Raw genomic sequence first — 21158 nt, 5'->3', positions numbered from 1 at the left:
GATAATGAATGCCTTTAAATTAAAGAGAGTCTTATATGATGCTCACAGCAGCCCTAAAGGGAGACCTGAGCAGGCATAATTACCGTGTTTCACAGAGCGGGAGGTTGAGGCCCCGGAACGTGGCCTATCCACAGTCTCTCCATTATTGGTGCAGAGTTGGATGAGAGCCCTGTCTCGGGGTTCCCAGCCCTCTGCACTTGGCCTCTCCAGCACCTCCTTGCCTCTTCTGCTGAGAAGCACAGGCCCGTCAGCCTGGACCCTTTGGTGGGGAGGGCTTCCTCTTGTTCTCAGTGGTCCCTTGGTAGCAAAGGGTCATTGTCTGTCTTGACTAATTCACAGCCCCTGTCCTGGGACCTCCTCCCCAGACTGGCCTTTGAACCTGAAGGCACTGGGCCTTTCTTCCAGCCAGATGTGAGGCCACGTGAGGCGAGTGTCTGTGGCAGCCACCTTCTTTGAGGTTGGGGTGGGGTTGGGCCTGTTGCCCCCTGGCTCAGCATGGGCAAGGAAGCCCAGCTCCCTCTACCTCAGTAGCGTCCTTCAGGTTGGCACTTCTGACTGCCCCCTCACCAGGAGGCGACTTCTGGCCCAGCTTTCTCCCCAGCCCTGAGAGATGGAGTCCCATCCCCCATCTCTGCCACCCCCAACCCCCCACCCTTGCCTGCTGCCCCTTCCCCCTAAGCTCTTTAGCTGCCTCTGGGCTGTGAGAACGGCCCCCATGTTGCTTCCCAGAGCCACTGACTGGGCATTTCCAGCTCTGGGGGCTCCCCTCTGCCCCTCCACCCATTTGTCTCCCCCTCTGTGAGCCAGAGGCCTTTTGTGAAGCTCTTTGTGTGGATTTGCGCTCCCAAGGCCAGGCAGGGGGACAAAGGGACACCCCTGTCCCCTCTCCATTGTCCCCTCTTCCCAGGAGGCCGTGTGTGCCTATGTGTGTGTGTGTGTGCACGTGCATGTGTGCGTGTCCACGTCCCAGCTGGACATCTTTTATGTGTAACCTGTGGGCCAGAGAGGGGTCTTGAAAGGATTCGGGGATGCCACATGGTCTTGGGCCTCCTAGACCAAGGCTGAGTGGCCTCAGTGGGAGAAAGGAGGCTGGGGCTTTTGAAAGGAGGCCGTCAGGCCTGGGTGTGGTGGGGTAGAGGCTAGGACATTGACTCTCCTACCCAGGAGTGGGGGCTGTCACCATCGCCACCTCCACCTCTCTATGAGTCTCCCTGTCACTCTGCCTCCCTCCCTAATCTTCCATCTCTGTCTCTCCTCTCCCTCTTCTGTCTTCTCTCCTGCTCCAGCTCACTCTCCCTATGCCTATCCCTCCTTCTCACCGGGCCACCTGCCTTCCTGGGTGTTGAGAAGAGGCCAGGTCTGTTCCTCCTCACCCCCCGCTGCCAGTGCCAGGGAAGCCCCTTCACCCTCTGCCCTTCTGGTATTTCAATCTTCCCCAGACTTCTCCCACCTCAACTCCCTCTGCCCTTCCCCCACTCTGAGGTCTTCTGGAGGTGCTCCTGAGCCTCAGCCAAGGCGCCCCTTCACCCTGGCCAGCCTGCTGATCCACAGTCTAGAATAGCACTGGGTGGCTGGCTGCCTGCTGGGTCCCGGCTAAAAATAGACCATGCTTGGTGTGCTTTCAGGGCAGTCTGGAGCAGAGACAGGGTCTAGCCCTCCAGGTCCCTCCTGGTCTCCTTGGGGGACATGTCTGCTGGGGCCCTGAGGCCTTTCCCCTACCCTGCTGCAATTGGAAGCCTGGATGGAGGCTCTGGCCCCAGCGACTCCTGGGAGGAAACTTCTGGCACTGGGCAGAGAGAGGAACGCGGGGTGCCGGGATCCACCCTGGAGTCCTAGCTGGTATGTGATAAAGGCAGAACTCGACCCCAAGTGCAGACCACGAGACTGGACGCGCAGACCTTCCAGATACCAGGCGGCAGTTGCGTTGTAGGTTGAGTGATGAGCCTGCTCCACTCGCTCTAGGCTCTGGGCATCAACTTTCCTACCTGGAAGGTGGGGGCTTTCTGCCTCTTGGGGGTGCTATTAGGCAATCGCTGCTGGGTCCATGGGTGACAGAGTCCAGAGGGACTTTCTGCAGACTCTTCAGCTCAGCAGTCCCCATGCCTTTTCATTCCCTGCCCCGGCCCCTCTATCTCTTCCTTGCAGGCTTGTGGCCTGCCCTTCCCAAGCCTGGGCCTTCATTTCCCCTCTGGTCTCTAGATTTTGGACTCATTCTCCATCAGGAGGTCCTGAGCCCCAAGGGCTGTGCAGAGCTCTCGGAGGTGGGCCCAGCCTCCTGCCAGTGTGGTGAGGAGTAGGGGCAACAGCCGGGGTCAGCAGCTGCCTGGCACAGGCTCATTCAGGACTCTGCCAGGGACTCGGACTTTAACAGTTTCAAGGCCTTTTTTGTTCTTGGAATGTTCTTTCTAACAGTCTCTTGTTTTTGTTTCTTGGACGCATTGTCTTCTTTCATCTCGCTGAGGATGTAAATGGTCACTTACCTTGCAGCTTCTTCTTCCTGCATCACGCTTGCTTCCTCCGAGTTGCCTTTGCTGTCCTCCATTACCCTGCAAGTTTCCTTAGTAAAGGGATAGTCAAGGGCGGATTGGTTGCTCTGGGTTATCTGGCTGGGTGCTTCATTGGGGGAACTCCTGCCTGTGTCTTTGGGTTCCTGCTCTTGAGCCTCCACTTTTCTGCCTGGGGCAGGTCACAGTCAGGTAGCAAACACTCACTTTTTGCTAGCCCCCAGCCTTTAACTCAAGACCCCTCCAGCCTTGCAGTCTGGTCAACAGGGCCTGCTGTCCCCAGGCCACAGCCTGGCTGTTTTCGTTTATCTGCAATGAATCTCCTGTCTTCTGCAGGGTCAGAAATGAGAGCTGGACACAGAAGTTCTTCTTCCATGTTCTACCAACCTTCCTGTTTTAGGATTGTGTTTACCCTATCCCCAAAAGCACCTGAGCCACCAATCGTGAGCCTTTGGGGGCTCTGTGCTGTGAGCGAACCTGGCTGCTTCTCATTGGTTCCCCAGGCAGCTCAGGGGTCAGCGTTCTCAGGCTTATGTTTCCGATTTGCCCGTCAGTCCCCGGCTCCCAGAATTTTGACACTGTTGTCAGAGGTGATAATCAAGTTATTTAACCAGTGATCCTAGGGACTGGACTGCAGGGCTGGAGGGGTCCTTAGGTTCCCTGCTGGACCAGTAGTTGGCCCTTTCCTTGCTGAATTGAAGAGAGGCCTGCAGATCCAGGGAAGGGGCTGGCGCATTGGGCCTGTGGGGTGCTGTGGCTCTTCATCCACTGGCCCAGAAATATTTTAACACCCCCACAGCTGCCATGGCTGGGCCCTGCACGCTGCTGAACATCTGCTCGCTCTCATTGCCATTTCCACTCCTTTTTTTCCCTCTTGGATTTATGCTTCAATAATAAAAAAAAGAACCTCCTTACTGTTGTTTTAGTGGGGGCTTAAGACAGAGCAAAATTCAACATGTGTGTTCAGTCGGCCCACTGCACCCGGAGGATCCACTTCACATTTCTGGGCTTGGCTCCCTTGCCTGCAAAAAAGAGTAGGGCGGTGGGGAGGCTGCAGCCGGGGATCGGGCAGGGGGATGGCCCCTCTGGACTGTCTTTCCTGGTCTTAGGTGTGGTCTTGAGGCTGCTGACAGGATGGTGAGGTTTGAAGCCAGCAGGAGGGTGGGAGGGCAGGGATCAGGAGGCACTTCCCAATCAGCCAGGGTGTGAAGTCAGAGAACAGGACACACTGGGGAGGCACTGGAGTTACATCCTGACCTGACCTCCGGAATGTAACTGATTTCCCCTTTACAGACTCCCTTCCTCCTTTCATCAACAGAAGTGTGTCCTCAGGGCCTCCCTGCTCTGAGGCGAAAGGGCAAGCCGCTTGCCGAAGGAGGAAGTTTAGGGTGGGCAGGGCAAAGGCATGAGGGGGCCTAAGGGCCTAGAAAGAGACTCAAGGGTGGAAAGAGGTCCCATGAGTCCCCTTCCTTGGAGCCCGAGCCTGGAGGGAAAGACAGTTGTCTCCAGGGAGATGGGGTGCTCATGGAGGAGGATTGGGGTAGTTCCTACCTGTAGGGCAGCCCCCAAACTGTCACCTCATTATAGTCAAAGTGATATAGACTAAGAATTATCTGGCAAGTTACCTCATTTGCACATCCTTTTGCATCCAGTTTGCAGGTCAGCACAGTCATTTGGAATCCACGAATGGTCAGAAAGTTCCTTTAGTGTGTTCTTTTCTCTTTCTGGGAGACCCAGCTCTTCCCTTTTCCATTCTTCTCTCTCCCAGTCCCTCACTCCCCATCTACAGTGTCCCAGCGTTCACCCTTATGCTCCAGGGGACTCTCCTTGTCCCTCAGGGGACCTGTGCTTTATGTGTGTCTGTATGTGTTGTATATAATTCCTCTATTTCTTTTATTTTTCTTTTCTTTTCTTTTTTGGAGACGGAGTCTCGCTCTGTTGCCCAGGCTGTAGTGCAGTGGCACGATCTCAGCTCACTGCAACCTCCACTTCCCAGGGTCAAGCGATTCTCTTGCCTCAGCTTCCCGAGTAGTTGGGACTACAGGCACGTGCCACCACACCTGGCTAATTTTTGTATTTTTAGTAGAGATGGGGTTTCACCATGCTGGCAAGGCTGGTCTCAAACTCCTGACCTCGTGATCTTCCCGCCTCAGCCTCCCAAAGTGCTGGCAGGCATAAGCCACTGCGCCCAGCCTAATTCCTCTATTTCCAGGCCAATGTTTGCTTTCTTCCTTTGGCCACATAAAGAAAATGTGTCTGTCCCCTTTCTATCCAAGTTCCAGACTCCTTCCTATTCCCCAGTTCCTTCCCGGCTCCCACCTCATGTCCTCAGCCTGTGCACCTCAGTGTACCCCTCAGAGACAGAAAACTTAAGGAAGGGGACAATCTGAGTGGCCCAGGTGAGACCTGATTGGGGAAAGGGCTCTGAGGCATGGGAGCAGACGTCTGCGTGGGAAGCAGCCTCATTCCCCAGGGCGTCTAAGATGGCCCTGGAAATGGGTTTTGGATTCTGCAAGAGAATTCACACAGCAAGTTCCAGACTAAGTGAGATTGGAGATTTGGGGACAGGGACAGCAGGGCCAGCCTGTTTTCTTGCTAAGTTGAGCCAGGGCTTTGGATACTGAGATTTTATGCTGCGTCATGGGACAGTGAAGACTCAGACCTCATTTGGAGTTTAGAAGAAGAGCATGGGGAATAGTATGGGAATAATAGGGTGAAAAGAGAGGCCTCTCTGGCAATGTGGTGCCTCATTGGAAGTTCTGCCTAATGTCTGACTTGAGTATTTTTTGCTTTAGTCCTAGCCTGTTTCCTTGTGTTTGTTTTGAGTTGGGCGGCAGGGGCTCAGGAAATCGTTGCTGTGCTTCCTCCTTTCTCTTCTTGGACTGAGAAGCATCATATCCTCCAATTCCTCTCTCTTCTTGGGTTCCAGCCTCTTCATGTGCCTCTCTTCTACCTCTCCTCTAGCCTGCTAACTGCATCTCCTAACAAAGCTGTTTTGGCCTCATCCTTCTGGGACTCCTGGCTCCCTCCCTCAGGCGTTCATTCCCTGGACAGTGGTGTGAACTGTGTGTTCCAGACAGGGTGCTCTGGCTGAGGGCTCTGGCGGGGAGCATCTGTCTAGTGGGTGTGGGGTGGGCAGTGTGCAGCTGGCAGAGCCAGGAGGGGTTGTGGTTGAGATATTGTTCAGTAGCTCCCAAGGGTGCCTCGATGAATCAGGTCCCCTGCCAGGCATGTTCACATTTAATTTAATCCTCACGATTACTCCATGAGGTTAGGATCCTAGTCTCCATTTTACAGAAGAGGAAGCAGGCTCAGCATAGGAAAATAACTCCCCAAGGTCACATGGCCCACACGTGCCAGGGCCAGGAGTTGACCTTGGTCTCTTTGCTGGCTTTGTACCTGAATTCTGTTTGGGAGGCGAAGGTGGGGACAATGGAGATGATGCAACGCACACGTTTTCTTCAGCACGCAGTCAACTGCCCTGGGAGGAAAGAAAACCAAACACAGAAGCAGCCATGTTGCAGATGAGGACACTGAGGCTCCCAGAGGGCCAGTGCCCCAGGCTTAACCATCCACAGAGCTGGCAGGGCCCTGGCAGGGATGGGGCCAGGCTGCCCAAGGGATGTCCCATCAAAGACCTCCTCATCTCTGGTCTGCCTGGAGCTGGGCCTGCCCTTCTCTGCCCTGAAGCCACCAGACAGAGTGAACATAGAATGTGCCAGAAGCCAAGTTCAAGTGGATCACAGAGGGGCCTGGGATCCTTGGGGTGGGAAAGAGAGGAAACCAGTTATTTCATTCAGTTCACCAGACAGAATGGAAGTCTGCAGGCTCCAGGAGAGTCTCTAGCCCTGATGTGAGGGGATGCAAGGTCCAGCCAGGGCACAGTGAGTGCCATCTTTCCTGACTTCTGTGGAGCAGTGAAGCACTCACAAATGGGGGGACTTGAAGCCCCCCAGGAGTTTGTCCTGGACCTGACCCAGTGATGGTCTACTCCTAGACAGGAATCAAGTGCCATGAGACCCTTGGCCCAGGGTGGCTCCTGATCACAGGGGCTGCAGCTGGACTCTTGATTGTCTTAGTCCATACTCCCCACTGGGTAGGTCCCTTCGGTGGTCTGAGCCTGAGGAGGCAGGAGTCACTGGGAGCTTCCAGTCATGCTTGCTTCTGGAGCCTCCATGTCAGGCTGTGTCTACCTTGTCTTTGCTGCGGTTTCCCTGGCTGGCCAGCTGCATTCTCTCCTCATTCTTTGATTCCTTTACTCTTCTCCCCTCTCCAGGGTGCTGGCCCTTCACTACCACTGGCTGCTCTTTACGGATGCTCAGGAGCCTCCCACCTTCCTCCCTGTGTCCCTTTCCTTTCATATTCCTCCTGCCCTGCTGCTTTGCTTGTTTCCTTCTCACCACTCACACTGGCTTGGCGCTTGCTCACATCTCCCGTCTTTGATGCCAGGTGTCAGCCCCAGTGCCGCTCCTATTTTGGATTGTCTCTCTGGGAGGGTCCATTTCCTTCCTCCTGTCCTCATTTCAGTCTTGGGTCCATCTGGGATCTGTCTGGGTGACCTGGGTCCCGCCTGGCCTCGTCCTTATCACAGTTCTCTGGCTATCTGCAGGGCGTGGGCTGAGGGCCCCGGGCTGAGTGGGGCACTGGAGAGTCCTGGGGTTCTATTTCCCAGACTCCTTCTCACACTGCAGTAACCATTGCTTGGGAGTGGGCCCTGGAGAGGAGCCCAGTGAGATGATCCAAGGGGAGAGAGGTGGGTGGGGTGGCAGCAAGCCAGATGGAGGGAAGCTGCTAGACAGATGGACCTGAAGTGGTTGGGGACCTGATAATCTATCTGTATCTCCCCTGTGTTCCTGTCTCTCCCTCCTGGTGTCTCTAGCTCCCTGCCAGTCACTGTCACTGTCGCAGCCTCTCTGCATCATCTTGGATCCTAGGACTAGGAACTTTAACTCAGCTCCCCTCCCCTTGTGCCTCCCAACCCAACTACCCTCTCTGTCCAGTTCAGGAGCAGACTGGCCAGTGGGCTGGTTTCCCAGGAAGGGGAGGGGGCTGCAGCGGGAGCGGCTGGGGGTGGGGGTGGATGGTAATTGTATTAGCTAGTGCTGATGCCATGGGCTTCCCAGACTGGGCCCTCCCCTGCCCTCCCCCTTTCCCTGGCCCTCCTTCCTCCTTCTCCTGCACTCTCCATTCATCTCACTCTCTCTCCCAGTTCCATCAGAATCAATTAGACAGTCCCTGCTTTAATCTCATTGTGGGAGCCTGGGCTCAGACCCAGCGCCCAGCTCCTAGGTTTGCAGTCTCCATGCTGGGCCCTGCATGGAACACACCAGGGCAGAGGGATAATCAAGATGACCCCAGGCCCCTGTCCCACTCCCCATCCTCAGATGCTGTGGCCTGTGGGATCCCCATGGATCGATACCCACCATCACTCCAGGCATATCCCACCCCGCCCCCACGCCCCCGTTTATCATGTCCGCTCCTGGGTGGTGATGGAAGTCATTTGGAAAGGGGCCCAGAGGACCTGAGATTCTCAGCCTGGAGAATAAAGGGGAGTGGGGGTGGGGTGGGGATAGGGGCTTGAATAATGAGCTGCAAGGGTCTGAAGGCATTCATTGTGCAGAAGAGAGTGATCAAGCTGTTCTCCTTCCTCAGGCAAGACAGACTAAGAGGAAATGGTCTGGAATTTGAAAGGGGGGATGGAGGTTAGGTATCAAGAGGAACTTCCTGCCTGTCAGAGATCAGAGACCTGGGCTAGTAATGGTGAAGGGGACAGAGAACTTAGGGACTCACCTCCTTGGGATATCTATGAGAGGAGAAACATTTCTTCCCCTCTCTTTCCCTCTCCCCCTCCCTCCTCTCCCTTCTCTCTGCTTTTCTGGTTATAAGGCTATGCTATGGAAAAGCCGTGACTCAGGAATGAGGGCCTCTTCTAGTTCTGGCACTGCCACTTTCTAGCTGTGTGACCCCTGGCAAGTCACTTTACCTCTCTGGGCCTCCATGTTCACACGTAAATCAGGGGCAGGGGTTCAAGTTTAACCGGAATCAGTGCTATATTGGGGAGCTGTTTCAGAACAGGGAGGTGGGGACCGTCTTCAGGGGGTGTGTGGAGTGGAGGTGCATAAAGACCTCATGGTCCTGACTACAGTGACAGCAAAACCCTGAAAATGGCAATTCCTACTGGCCCATAATCCAGCTGTGGGAGTGAGCCAGTGGATTTGGAAGCAGAAATGACCCGCCTTTCCTTCCTTCTTTCCTTCCTTCCTTCCTTCCTTCCTTCCTTCCTTCCTTCCTTCCTTCCTTCCTTCCTCCCTCCCTCCCTCCCCCCCCTCCCTCCCTCCCTCCCTTCCTTCCTTCCACTTACCGAATAACTCAAGATTATGGGCCCCCTGCAGGCACCATACTAGGTACTAGGGATGTAGGCAGGAACACTGATAAGGGCCTCTGGGACTGGCATTCTGGTAGGGAAAGGGGTGAGACAGGGAAGAATCCAGCAAATGTATCAAAAAGAAACAGTTCTAAGTGCTATGAAGAAATGAACGTATTGATATCACATAGATTTGAGGCTCAAAGTAATCGAAGGACTTTAATGGGGTGATCAGAAGAGGCCCAGGAGACACCGACACGGAGTCCATATGAGATAGAGCCCCAGCTCTGCAGGAACCTGTATTCTGTTGTATGGAGAGAGGTTGGGTGTGAGTTCCATGCCTTGTATATGGTTGGGCAATTCACCCATGCATGCAGCTGGTGAAATCCATCCCTGCTGCAGCTGCTGAGGGGCCTGGGAACCTGCCTGGAAGGTGGGACCTGAAGGACAGCCCCTTGGGAATCCTGGGAGGAATCTCTGCGACTGGGAGAGTGGTGAAACTCTATCTCCCCAGTGGGTGGGGGCGAGGCGGGCCTGTAGTGATGTCCCATCTAATGGTGGAGAAAGGCTGAGGGGTCCCGGGGGAGTGGCCTCTGTGCATCTCTCTGTGGGTGTGAAAGCAAGAGCTGGAGTCTCCGATCAGATGCCCAAGTGATTCTCCCTAACAGGAGCTGCCTTTGTGCCCCTGCAGACAAAACCAGCCAGGGGAACTGTGGTCCTGAGGGCCTGTGACAGAGGAGGCTCTGTGCCTACCCTGAGCCAGGTGGGCCCTCCTCCCATGACCTGCTCTCTTGTTTCCCCAACACCTGTGCTGGCTGCCTCTGGGAAATTTCTCATTCTCTTATTGCTTTTCTGGGGGTAAAAGGGGCCCTCCTAGCCCCGACCCAGTGCAAACTTGGGGAGAAGGGCCCAGAGCAGACTGTCTGCAAACATGGGCTCCATCCCACTTGGCCATAGACTGTGGAACCTCCTCCCTGGCCTGCACTCAGAATCCAGATCTCTGGTCTCATGGACATGGTGGCATGTGGAGAAGTCATTCCTCCTCCTCCAACTCCTGGCCAGACCCCCAATATAGCCCCCCTTGCCAGTCTAGACTCTGTGGCTGAGGAGAGGCAAGGGAGGGAGGACAAGCAGGGGTGCTAAGGCTTGGAGACAGGTCCGGGGTTTGTGGGAGCCTGGAAAGGGCCATGTCACATGAGCAGGGGGACAAGGAGTCCCCAGGGGATAGGTTAACCCAGGAAGATGGTGACCAGCTCTTCAAAAGTTGCACTGGGGAGGGAGAGGTGAGGAGCTGGGGGCCACTGTTGGACCTCCACATGGGGGCTGCAGAGAGATCTGTTCATGTGATCTCAGCATGAGGCCCTCAGGGCAGCCCAGAACCTGCCCAGGCTTCCCTGATCCCTACCCATGGGAGATACTTTGGCCTCTAATACATGTTTCCCTGCATCTGAGCATCTGTGTCTGGTCCACTGTGGGGAGCTTTGCATCTCTGTTCCTGATGCTCAGGGGCCTGGAGGGAAGATGGACTGAGCACCTACCAGGTGCTGGATGCCGTTTCTTTCTTTTTCTTTCCCTTCCTTCCCTTCCTTCTTCCCTTTCTTCCTTTCCTCCTTCCCTTCCTCCTTCCTTTTCTCTTTCTTTCCCTTTCTTTCTTTCTCTTTCTTTCTTTCTTTCTTTCTTTCTTTCTTTCTTTCTTTCTTTCTTTCTTTCTTTCTTTCTTTCTCTCTCTCTCTCTCTCTCTCTCTCTCTTTCTTTCTTTCTTTCTTTCTTTTCTTTCTTTCTTTTTCTTTTTCTTTTTCTTTCTTTCTTTTTCTCCTCTCTCTGTGTCTCTCTCTCTCTCCTCCTTGATGGAGTCTCACTCTGTCACCCAGGCTGGAGTGCAGTGGCGCAATCAACCTCCGCCTCCTGGGTTCAAGTGATTCTCCTGCCTCAGTCTCCCAAGTAGCTGGGATTACAGGTGCCCGCTACCACACACGGCTATTTTTTGTTTGTTTGTTTGTATTTTTACTAGAGATGGGGTTTCACCATGTTGGCCAGGCTGGTTTCAAACTCCTGACCTCAAGTGATCTGCCTGTCTCAGCCTCCCAAAGTGCCAGGATTGCAGGTATGAGCCGCTGTGCATGGCCTGATGCAGTTTCTGATTCTTTGAGTGTTTTGAGGGAGAAAAGGGATCAAGATTGACAGAAGACCATTTGGGATTAGAACCCCCCACCCAACTCTCCCACTCCCATATGTGAATTTTGGTGAAAGAAGAAGCAAAGGGGATCCTGGCTAGAATCTTCCAGGAGGTTCTAGAGTGGCTTCAGGGGGGTCTGGGGATCCTGCAGCTGTTATCCTTGGGATTCTGTCCTCCCTTGGTGACGAAAACAGAACAGAGTACTTGTGGCAGTATGTCATTGACCTTCAGGTATTAAGGCACCTGGCATGAAGCTATATGGGGTATGAGGGGGTGGGCAGAGGCTGGAAGTGGGAAGCTGGGATACCCTCCAGGCAGTGGCAGGCCTGGCTTCAGGTCCCTGTAAACCTTGGACTCTCTCCTCTCTCTTTGGAGGGTCCTTGGCTCGAGGCACCTCCTGCTGGGCAGTGGCTGGAAATGGACTCTGCCCTGCTGAGCTCAGTTCATCATTGGCTTCAGGCGGGGAAGCCTTGGATGCCGTCATCGCTTCCTTCCCTTTCTACTGGCTCACTCTTCTTTCCTTCTGTTTGTTGAGTGTCTCTCATGCCCAAGTGCTGAGAAAGTTTTGATAATTTTCTTAAGAAAAAGTCATCTTGTCTTCCTCTCTTAATCTAGGCAGGGTTGCACTTTCGCCAATCTTGTCTGAATAACTTCCTCCTATTTTAGAAATTCCACAAGTGATTCCTTTGGATGAAACTTCATTCTACTTGCGATGGATTAAACCCCATTTCCTTCTGTCTCATGTCTTATCTATTTCCCCTTATCTATTTCCTCTGAGATGGGGTAGGGAAGCTATGGAGATGGAAGGCCCCTGGAAGAGGAGGAAGGCCCCCTGTCAGACTTGGAACAGGACTCAGCAGTGCTGGGGCTTCCCTGGTGATTGTGGGCATGAACAAAGGCCCAGCCTGTTGGCGATGGGCTCACTTTAGTGTGGGGATCTCATTACCTCTCCTCCTACCTCCCTGACGCACCCTCCAGCTTTTATCCAGAGCATGTGTGGTGGTTGTTTGGTGATCCTCCTTGCTGGAGGGCTTGTTAGGGGATGAGGGCCCTTAATGTCTCTCTTTCCCCCCTCTCTATCTACTCACCAGCAGGATCCTCTTCCTTCTCCCTCCCTGGGTCCTGCTAGTCTCCCCCAAATGCTGAACCCCACTGCCTTGTCTCGAGGTGGGGAGCTGCAATGGGGACGGGCAGGGCCTGAGGAGTCTGTCGTGGGGGGCAGGCGGAGGAGAGCTTGGGGGCAGGGGTGAGCTAGCTGAGAAACTTTCAGGTCTTCTGCTCACACGGGGGGAAAGGGACCGTGGCTGGTGCAGGAGAGGAAGGGGACAGGGAGGCAGCATCATCTGGAAAAATGGCCCTGAGATGGTGCTAGGGCAGCCCAGCCCCAGGGGGATGGGGGAGGGGTCTGGCTGGGCTCCAGTGGCGCTTGCTGGGAAGAGGCCCCCTGGCAGCTCCTCCGCCCCATTCTCTCCCGGCTTGGCCGGCTGCCTGCCCTCCCACTTTCTCTGCAGTCACAGAACCCCGAGCAACGCTCATGGGTGCCCCTCCAGCTCTCTGCAGTCTGTCTGTGGGTCTCCGCCTGCCTCTTTCTGCCTTTGTCTCCCTGTCTCTGTGTCTCTCCCCATCTCTCTCCAGAGTCCAGGACCTCCACCTCCCCTCTTTTTCCTTCCCTCTCCCTAGTTCTAGGGTCCTAATAGGATGACCTCACACAATATTCCCGAGAGGCCCCCATCCTCTGTTCAGCTGAGCACAGCAGAGGTAGCAGAGGGCAGGCAGAAGGGAGAAGATGGGAAATTGAGGCCTTGAACCCAGAGCAGGCAAGTGCAGCTCCAGTCCTAAAGTGCTGGTCCAGCTCTCCTCTCTCCCAGGCAGGGTCCCTTCCAACCTGTAGGGGCTCTTTGGATGTGCTGAATGTCTGAGCGCCCTCACACTGAGTTGGCTAGAGAGAGATCCTGGCTGAGGAGTCGGAGTGTGTGGCCAGGGTCAGAGGTTGGAGGTGGGACTGGACAGCTGGTCCAGACTGTGCACAGAGTCCCCACGTGCACGCCTGGCACAGGGATGTGTCTACTTGGGTCATGGAAGCCGCAGGCCTCCGTTTAAGTTAATTACATTATGCCCTGGGGAGCAATATGGGAATTGGAGTGGGCTCTGGAGGGAATCCACACTCACTCACACACGCAGGCTCACACCCTCACTGCAGCCAGGAGCACAATGCTGCCGCCGCCGCCCCGGCTCCCGCGGCTGCCGCTCCTTCCTCGCAGGTGGACGCCCGGCGCCGGGCGCCGCCTCTGCCGAGTCGCCTCCGGCCTCCCCCGTGCGGCTCCCCGAACCTCAGAAGTTGCCGGGGTGCCGGCACCCTCCCCGCAGCGCGCCCGGGAAGCAGGAGGCGGAGGCTGTCACGCCACCAGGGGAGGAGAAAGACGCGGAGAAAGAGTCTCAGAGGGTGCAAGCCCCCTGCCGCCCGCACCCCGCCGGGGTTCCCCGGAGATGGAGCCCAGTCCGGGCCGCGCCGCAGGCCTCACGCCCCGCTTCTCCCGCTAGAGGGGGCAGGACACCGGCTGCTCCTCCGGGGCTGAGACTCCGGGAGACCGGGGACAGGGTAGGGCAGGGCGCCCGCCTTCCTACACCGCCCCAATCCCGGAACTCTGCGCCAGGAGCGGCGGGTCCCCCTCTCCCGACCCTCGCGCCCCAGGCGCCCACTCCAGGGGTCAGCATGACTCGGCTGAGTTGGTGCTTCTCCTGCGTGATCCGATGGGGCAAGTACCTCTTCTCGTGCCTCTTGCCTCTGCGCTTCTGCCTCCGCAGCCAGGTAAAAGGTCTCGGCAACACCTGGCCCCTTCCGACCCCCCGCCCCCTCCCTCCCAGCCGCTTCCCTCCCGCAGTCTCCTGGGCATTCGATCTGACTTACTACCCTCCACTCTCAGGGACCCTCCGTCTTGGCCGTCGTCAGCCTGGCTCTCAGCAGAGTTTGGGACTCCGGGGGAGTCACCACCCAGACTGCTGGGATCCGGGAAGGGGAGTTGCTGCCCCTCCCCCAGCGCACACCCCTGAGTGTCTTGGGCTTGGATCAGAAGTCTGAAGGATAGCACCAGAGTCTGTGGGAGGGCGGCGGATTTGGGGATACAGAGTAAAGTTCCTGGGGTTTTAAGCATCCCTCTCAATTTTCCGTGGGAAGAGAAGGTGGGTTCCTGGAAATGCCACCTGCTCCCCAATCCCTAGAAGCCGCCGAGTTAAGGCACCGAGGTAAGGAAGTCAAATGGACACGGGAATGGGGCGGCTGGGGAATGGCAGGAGGGATTTCCCACTTATGCAGGAGGATGGAGGGACCAGGGAACTGGACAGGGAGAGGATGGGGGCTGGGGCGCCAGGGAGGGAGCAGCAGCTGGGTTGGGGGCAGGAGCAGGGGTCTGGGGAACGTGCAGTGCTGTGGGTGGGCGTGTCCTGGTTGAATATCAGTCTCCCTGGGATTCTCAGAGAAGATGCTTGACGTTGCCTTCAGCAGGTGTGTAACGTGTTTATGTGTGTGGGTGGGGGGAGTATAGACCTGAGAGTGGAGGTGGAGGTGGGGGCATAGCTACAAAGTAGGGAATTGGAAAAACTGTGCGTAACTTTGAAGTCTCCCTGGAGGACCAGGAGAACCCCAAGATCATAACCTAGAGCCCCCAGGACCCCAGGACCCTCTAATGAGGGGAAGAATTCCAGGGACTGGAAGTCCTGGCTTTCTGACCCACTCTCTTGGGACAGGGACGGTCCCCTGTCACAGGGGAGGGGGAAGTCCACCATTCTGGTTAAGACTCCCAGCTATGGAGCCAGCCGCCTGGGTTTGAATTCTGGCTTTATCAGCTGTAGACCTTGGGCTAGTTACAGGATTTGCCTGTATCTTGGTTTTCTCATCTGTGAAATGGGGATAATGAAAATATCTACATCGTTGGAGTGTTGTGAGGATTAAATAAGGTAATGCACTTAAAGTGTTTAACTGTGCCTACTCCATAACAGGTGTTTGATAAAAAACAGCGATATTATCATTGTTATTGTCTGCTTCCAGCAGAGATCTTGCAGACCCTTAGGCAGGCCAGAGTATGTAGAGATGGAGAGATTTCTCCCAGTATCCATGCTTGCCATCCACAGGCTCCTTCTGCTTCATTAGGAGCTTGGACTTTTAACTCCTTCTCCCAGGTGCTACCTCTGAGCCTCAGTTTCCCTTTCTGCTGTTCCGCAGTGGGGAAAGGTGCCAGCAGGCTTCCGTTCCAGTTACCCAAGGTATGCTTTGAAATCTTCCAGCAAAATGCATTGTCCTCAGGGATTGGCTGAGAGGCAGGCCCTGCAGCTGCAGATCACAGGGCTGGAGCCCTGTCCACATTCCACTGGGTTCTGAGTTCAGATGCCATGAAGTCTGGATTTCTAGATTTGAGAAAAGAAGCCTGAAGTGGGAAATGGCCGGCCAGGATCAGGTCAGTTGGACCCCAGACTGCTTAGCAACACCGCCTCCTCATTTGCAGAGGTAGAGGATGATGGAACCACTTCACTCCATTCTCCTTTTCCTTCTGGGCCAGGATTTGAGCTGGCGGCTGGGGGTGGGAGGGCGGATGAACAGCTGCAGCTGCCTCCCTCCAGCCTTTGAGGGGCCTGAGTCAGGCAGGAAATTAGAGCTGGGGAAGAGATCAAGATTGCGGAGTAGAGCTCTGGGAAGGATCTTATTAAGCACTGTTGGGATTGGGCCCAGACACGGTCCCCACCCAGCATGATGGGGAAGGGGTGGTAGGGGAAGGGGTGTGAGTGAGGCTCCTTCTCGTGTCAGCTGGGGATACTGAGGCTCATGCAGGGCCTGGTTGGAGCTCTGCCTTCTCTCTCAGAGAGCACCCACATTTCTGCAGTGCAAGAGAGTGACCTCAATCTGGTACTAGAGGAGTGCTGGATATGGAGGCTGGGGGCAGGGCCTCCCCTGGCCCATGTGGTGCCTTGGTGGGCATTAGAAGGTAGTGCCCCATGCTCTGGGCTGATGAATCTCATGCCAGGGTTTGGTGGGTGGGGCATGGATAGGACTTGAGCCCCACTCATGAGCCCTCTGCTAGAGGTCGGGGCACCCAGGACTCAGAGGCTGAGGTGTATGAGGGTGAGGCAGCATGGCTTACCTAAGGGAGGCCCTAGGGGCATCAAGGGACAGACCCTGCCTGCACCCAGATCTCTCCTTGTTGACTCTTCTGAAGCCACTAGGGAGCCAGTTGGTCTCATCTTGACCCACGTAGTAGCACTATCCTTGGCTCCCCACTCTTTCCTGCCAAGCAAGACCTGGCTGAACCCCTCCCTGGAGCCTCAGCATCAGCCCTTAGGTGAGTGGAGAGAACAGTAAATACGTCACCACAACATGGAAGCAGAGCCCCTAGTCCTGGGGTGACCATATAGCTGTAAGAAAATTCTCCATCCATGGGAGATGTGGAATCAGATGCCCTGAGCTCCATTTTCACACATCATACTAGCTGTGTGACTCTGAGCCAGTTGCTGAAGCTCTATATGCCTCAGTTTCTGCATTTATAAAACGAGGGTTAGTAGGAGTCTTCAAGGTGATGCAGCAAGCCAAGTGCCTAGTTAATTGGTATTAATCTTGCCTGGGGAAGGGGGAAGAGTATCAGATTCTGAGGGTGTGACAGGGTGGAGGTCCAGGAGCTGAGTGCTTCGGTGCAGATTCCTGGGTCTCGTGCTGTTGGGATCTATACCTGGACACTGGTGGAGAACCCCATTGCCAGCTCTGCACCTACCTGTTGGACATGAGCCCCTCAGGACGGTCTGGAAGGAAGGCTGCAGTGTGAGTGGCCCCACTGTGAGAGGCGGCAGGCTGCAGGGTTTAGGGACAAAATCTGGGGTCTGGGAGCCGAGAGACTGAATCTCTGCTTTTTATGGGCTCTGTGACCTCTGATGAGTCACGCCACCTCTTTTGACGCAGTGTGACTGTCTGTTAAGCAAGGGGCCTGGATGAGGCTAGAGGTGCCCTGAGACTAACCTTCCTGGCAAACTCATTGGCTTGGGCCTTCAGAGTGGTTTTTTTTAAGCCAACACTTTCAAATTTGTATTTTTTCAATTTTGTAAAAATATTTTATATAAAATATGGAGATGGGGGTTCTATGGCAGATCAGAAGATGTGGAGATGTGGGCTTGTGTTGCTGCATGCTGTAGTGGGGAACCAAGGAGTGGGTGTCCCCCTCAACTGGGGCCTGCCCTCAGCAGGTCCTTGTGACCCCTTGCCCGCTCCCCTCATTGAACTTCTAGGTGACCCCCAATGGCTGTTACTGTGACCCTTGGGCAGCTGAGCTTGAAGGCCTTTACAGCTCTAAAATGCTCTGTGACCTTCAGATGCTGTGACCAGTGGTGACAAAGGAAAGGCTTAATGCCCTGGTAGGAGAGGGGTGGACATAAGAATGTTTTGATGGACAAGAGTCAAAGGAAAGGAAGACTGAATTGGATGGGGATGGGGCCTTGGCCTGGGAAACTCGTGGCATCACAGAAGGAGGAGCTGGAAGGGAACTTGGAGGCCATCAGCCTGGTTATACTGCAGGTAAAGGAAACTGAGGCCCAGGGAAGGGCCTGCCAGGCTCAGGCTCTAAGACCATTAGCTCATTCCTGCCCACACTCACCCTTCCTTCTGCCTTGGCTCCACCTGCCTCCAGGCCCAGGGCCAGCACCAGAGCCCACAGACCTGACTCTGTTTCTTCAGCTGGCTGCTGAGCAGGGGGCTGGAGGGAGGAGCGGAGGGAGGTCTCTGCATGCAGGGGGAAGGCAGGAATGGTGGGGATGACACAGGGTTGGGGCTGGGTTCAGAGGCTTCTGGATGCCAGTGTAGAGCCCCGGCCAGTCCTCCAGTGTGTACTCCATGTCTGCTGTGTGAGACAGGGGTCTGGGCACAGGGTGGGGATCCCAAGATGAACGAAACCATCCGGGCCTGTGGAGAGTCTGCAACTGGCTAGAGCTTGGCAGCGGGGCACCGGCAGCAGGCAGAGGTGGCTGCAGATAGGGTGGCACTGAAAGTGTGGGCAAAGGTGTACAGGCAGGGCTGCCTGAGGCCCTTTTGAGGGGAAGAGAAGGAAGGTTTGGGAAGGAAGCAGTGAATACTTACAGGAGGAAAATATGTGAGGACCCATTGACTAATTGATTGGGTGATTGAGTCATTCTTCAACCATGTCTGCTGCCTACTATATGCCAGGCTCTGGGGATACAAAACACAGGACATGTCCTTGCCCATGTGTGGGTGGGGGTGTAGACACCAGGCTGTGAAGGAGGAACAAAGGCTGACAAGCCTGGAACAGGGTCATTACACACAGTTGGAGACACCTCAGTTGGCAGAGTCAACATTCAACAGGGAGAATGGTGGTTAATTAGCAGGAAGGACTTCCTGATGATGAGCGATTAATATACAGGAGAGACCCCACAGGCTTGGAGAAGGGGGATGGGGGTATTCTGGAGAGAGGGTTTCTCCAAGGGAACCCCCAACACTAGGGTCCCCCACTTCCATTCTCGGTCCTAGCTGAGGAGCCTAGGGAGGCAGCAGGGCCTCCTTGGGCTGCGTGGGAGGCCAGACAAGTTGGTGTCGCTGTGACTTGGTCTTTGGTCTGGTTTTCCAGTATTTCTGGGAAGCTCCAAGGTGATTTCTCAGAACTCCAGAGAAAGCTGCCTGTAGGCATCTTCAGTGACGCCAGCAGTGAAGGGCCTCCCGAAGACCACTCCCCTTTGCTTGCCTGGTGCTCTAGCCCGGGGAGATGGGAGGGTTTGCGGAGGTTTGTCTATGGACATCCCCAGCCGTGACTGCAGGCCCAACCCACTGTGGATCAGTGGTTCGTTTCAGTGTTGGTTCATTTCAGTGACATAAAATGTCAGTGAAGCCCCAGTAGGCTTGGGGTAGGGAGTCCAGAGGAGCACTGTGATCCTGGCAGGGAAAAGATGCTAGAGGCAGGATCTTTCCCAGCCCTAGAGCTCTGAAGGACTTGGAGAAGTATGCAGAGGGGACCCTGACTCCTTTAACAGAACAAAGACTCTTCACTCAGGTACCAGCTTTAGGAAGGATGGGAAATTGGCACTTCACTTCAGTGTCCTCCTCTGACTTCTCAGAACCACCAAACAATAGATGGTTAGTTCCTGGTGCCGTGGACAACCTGTGTATGCGAATACAGCAGTCTTTTTTCAGATGAAGAGTCAGTGTTTCCCCTTCATTCTGGGGTTTCCCAGGTAGATGTCTTGGGTGGTCCCTGGGCTGGGAGTCTGCACAAGTGGCTGGGCAGGTCCCGTGAAGGAGGAGGCCGGTAGTTGCACGGTATGTGGTGCTGACGGAGAGCGGCATGGCGTGGCCTTGGGTGAGTGGGGGAGGGAGGCAGGGGATCTGTAACCCTTTGTGCATGTGGCCCCGGTGCATGTATAGCACAGTGTGCATAGGAAGCCAGGCAAGAGGACTTTTCATGCTAAGTGACTCAGTCTAGGAAAGAGGTCTCCTAGTGCCTACCCTGGGCGGGCTCTTGTGTGTTGACGTGAGTTGGACTACGTCCTTGTGTGTGTGTGTGTCCACAGGAGGGTGTGGGACTGAGCCCTCCCTCCTTCTCCTGGACAGCTCCAAAGAGCAGAACGGGTGATTCATTGGCCCCCACCCACCCACAGTTGGTCCAGCCAAGGCCAGAGCTCAAAGACGAAGGGTGTTTTTGGAGGGGAACATGGTGGTTCCAGACAATGAGGGCCTGGGGCAGACTTCGCTGGATTCCCCCTTAGTGCTCCCTGGGAATACTTTTGGGTTCTGACCCAGCCTCCTTTCCACCCTCTAGACCCCAACAATTGTCCCTGGGCAGAGGTGGGGGCAAGGGGAGGGGAGGGCTGGTGGGCAGGGGACGCTGTGGGGAAGAAGGAGGCCTGTGGAATGGTGGGAGGGGAGAACTGGGCCCAAGGAGGGGGAGAGGGGAGGAGGGGAAGGAAGTGGGGAAATGCAAACCAAATGTTGGCCCTGGGTACAGTCAAGAAAAACATACTCTCGCGGGAGCCTGGAGCGGGGTTCCCTTTCAGAAAGGCAGGAAGGGCTGGGACAGATGTTTGGAGGAAAGAAAGAAAGAAGGGGGAAAAAAAAAGAAATAGGAAAAAAATTGGAATGAAACTCACAGCCTGGGGCCAGGGCCATTCTTCCCCAGTCTCGGGCCTGATTTCTTCTGTGTTAAGGCCTGTCCTGGGCTCTGAGCTTGGCGCGTGGGCACCAGAGTCTGTCCCAGTCTGTGTGTGCAAATGCATGTGTGTTCCGAGGAGGCCAGGAAGGCAGGAACGGGTACTTGGAGAGGGGGAGGGGCCAAGGCACCCTGAATGTGCCGGCTGTGCGGGCCTGGAGCTGCCTGTTCATCCATCAGTGGTCCGGAGGTTTCCAGGAGTGAAGGCCCCCAGGCTGGTTTGCCGGGGGTGGGGGTCTGCAGTGAGGAGGGAGGACTCTAGGCCTACCAGCACCAGATCAGAAGACGGAGGAGCCTTAGTGGCACACAGGGGTTTTGTGTCCCGGGGTGGGGGCGCGGCTTAGGGGGGCCCTGTCTCTGGTAGCTGTCTCTTTTCCCTGTCCCCTTTACGCCCCTGCAAAGCAGGGCTCCTGACCCTCAAGGCCACCGGTGGAGCCTGGGAGGAGGGAGGAGAGAGGAGGCTGGGACGAGGGGGTGGAGTGGGGGAGAGGAGGAGGAGGAGGAGGGAGGGTGAGCTGGAGGCAGCAGGGCGAGAGGCCCAGCAGATGCTGGCGGAGCTGGAGCAGCAGCGGACTCAGAGAGCCCTTCTACCAGCGCCGCGGGGACTCTAGCTTCAGGGGCTCTTCGCAGGCCCTGGGCGTGCCCCAGGGACGGGACCCGGCAAAGATGACGTGGATCTGTCTGTCCTGCATGCTCTGGGTAGGTCTGGCTGCTTTAGCTACGACATTACTCTTCCTTAAGCCTCCCGTCCCCCAGCGGCCCCTGCCACCTTATCCTTTCGCTGAGAGCCTGGGGTGGGGGGTGTCAGTCTTGAAGGAGGGGCCTTTCTGTCTCTGACCTACAGAAGGACAGACTGACTTGAGCAACCCTCAGCCGGAAGACTTTCCCCACCAACAGGGCCCAGGCCCAGGGACCCGGGTCAGTACATC

The 21158-nt window shown here is 55.7% G+C and overlaps 1 protein-coding gene and 1 long non-coding RNA gene across 3 annotated transcripts in view; one reads left to right on the top strand and one right to left on the bottom strand.

The window, feature by feature from the left end:
• Positions 1-14980: 14980 nt before the first annotated feature.
• On the bottom strand, positions 14981-20663 carry LOC140712605 (uncharacterized). Its single transcript, XR_012094318.1, has 2 exons — positions 20171-20663; positions 14981-15445 (listed from the first exon to the last, which is right to left on the bottom strand). It is a non-coding gene; the product is annotated as an uncharacterized lncRNA (long non-coding RNA).
• A 108-nt stretch (positions 20664-20771) lies between these two features.
• The window catches only part of TNS1 (tensin 1), a 205141-nt gene continuing 204754 nt past the window's right edge, over positions 20772-21158 (top strand). The window contains exon 1 of one of the 2 annotated variants that reach the window (XM_073020067.1): positions 20772-20928. In XM_073020067.1, coding sequence (XP_072876168.1) covers positions 20896-20928 — 33 coding nt within the window. In that variant the 5' untranslated portion in view covers positions 20772-20895. The remainder of the gene's footprint in view (positions 20929-21158) is intronic. The other variant, XM_073020066.1, reaches the window with a different exon arrangement.

This window comes from Chlorocebus sabaeus, chromosome 10 (assembly GCF_047675955.1).
Source record: "Chlorocebus sabaeus isolate Y175 chromosome 10, mChlSab1.0.hap1, whole genome shotgun sequence".
In the NCBI taxonomy this organism is placed as follows: domain Eukaryota; kingdom Metazoa; phylum Chordata; class Mammalia; order Primates; family Cercopithecidae; genus Chlorocebus; species Chlorocebus sabaeus.
This window is presented reverse-complemented; position numbering and strand designations above follow the sequence as displayed.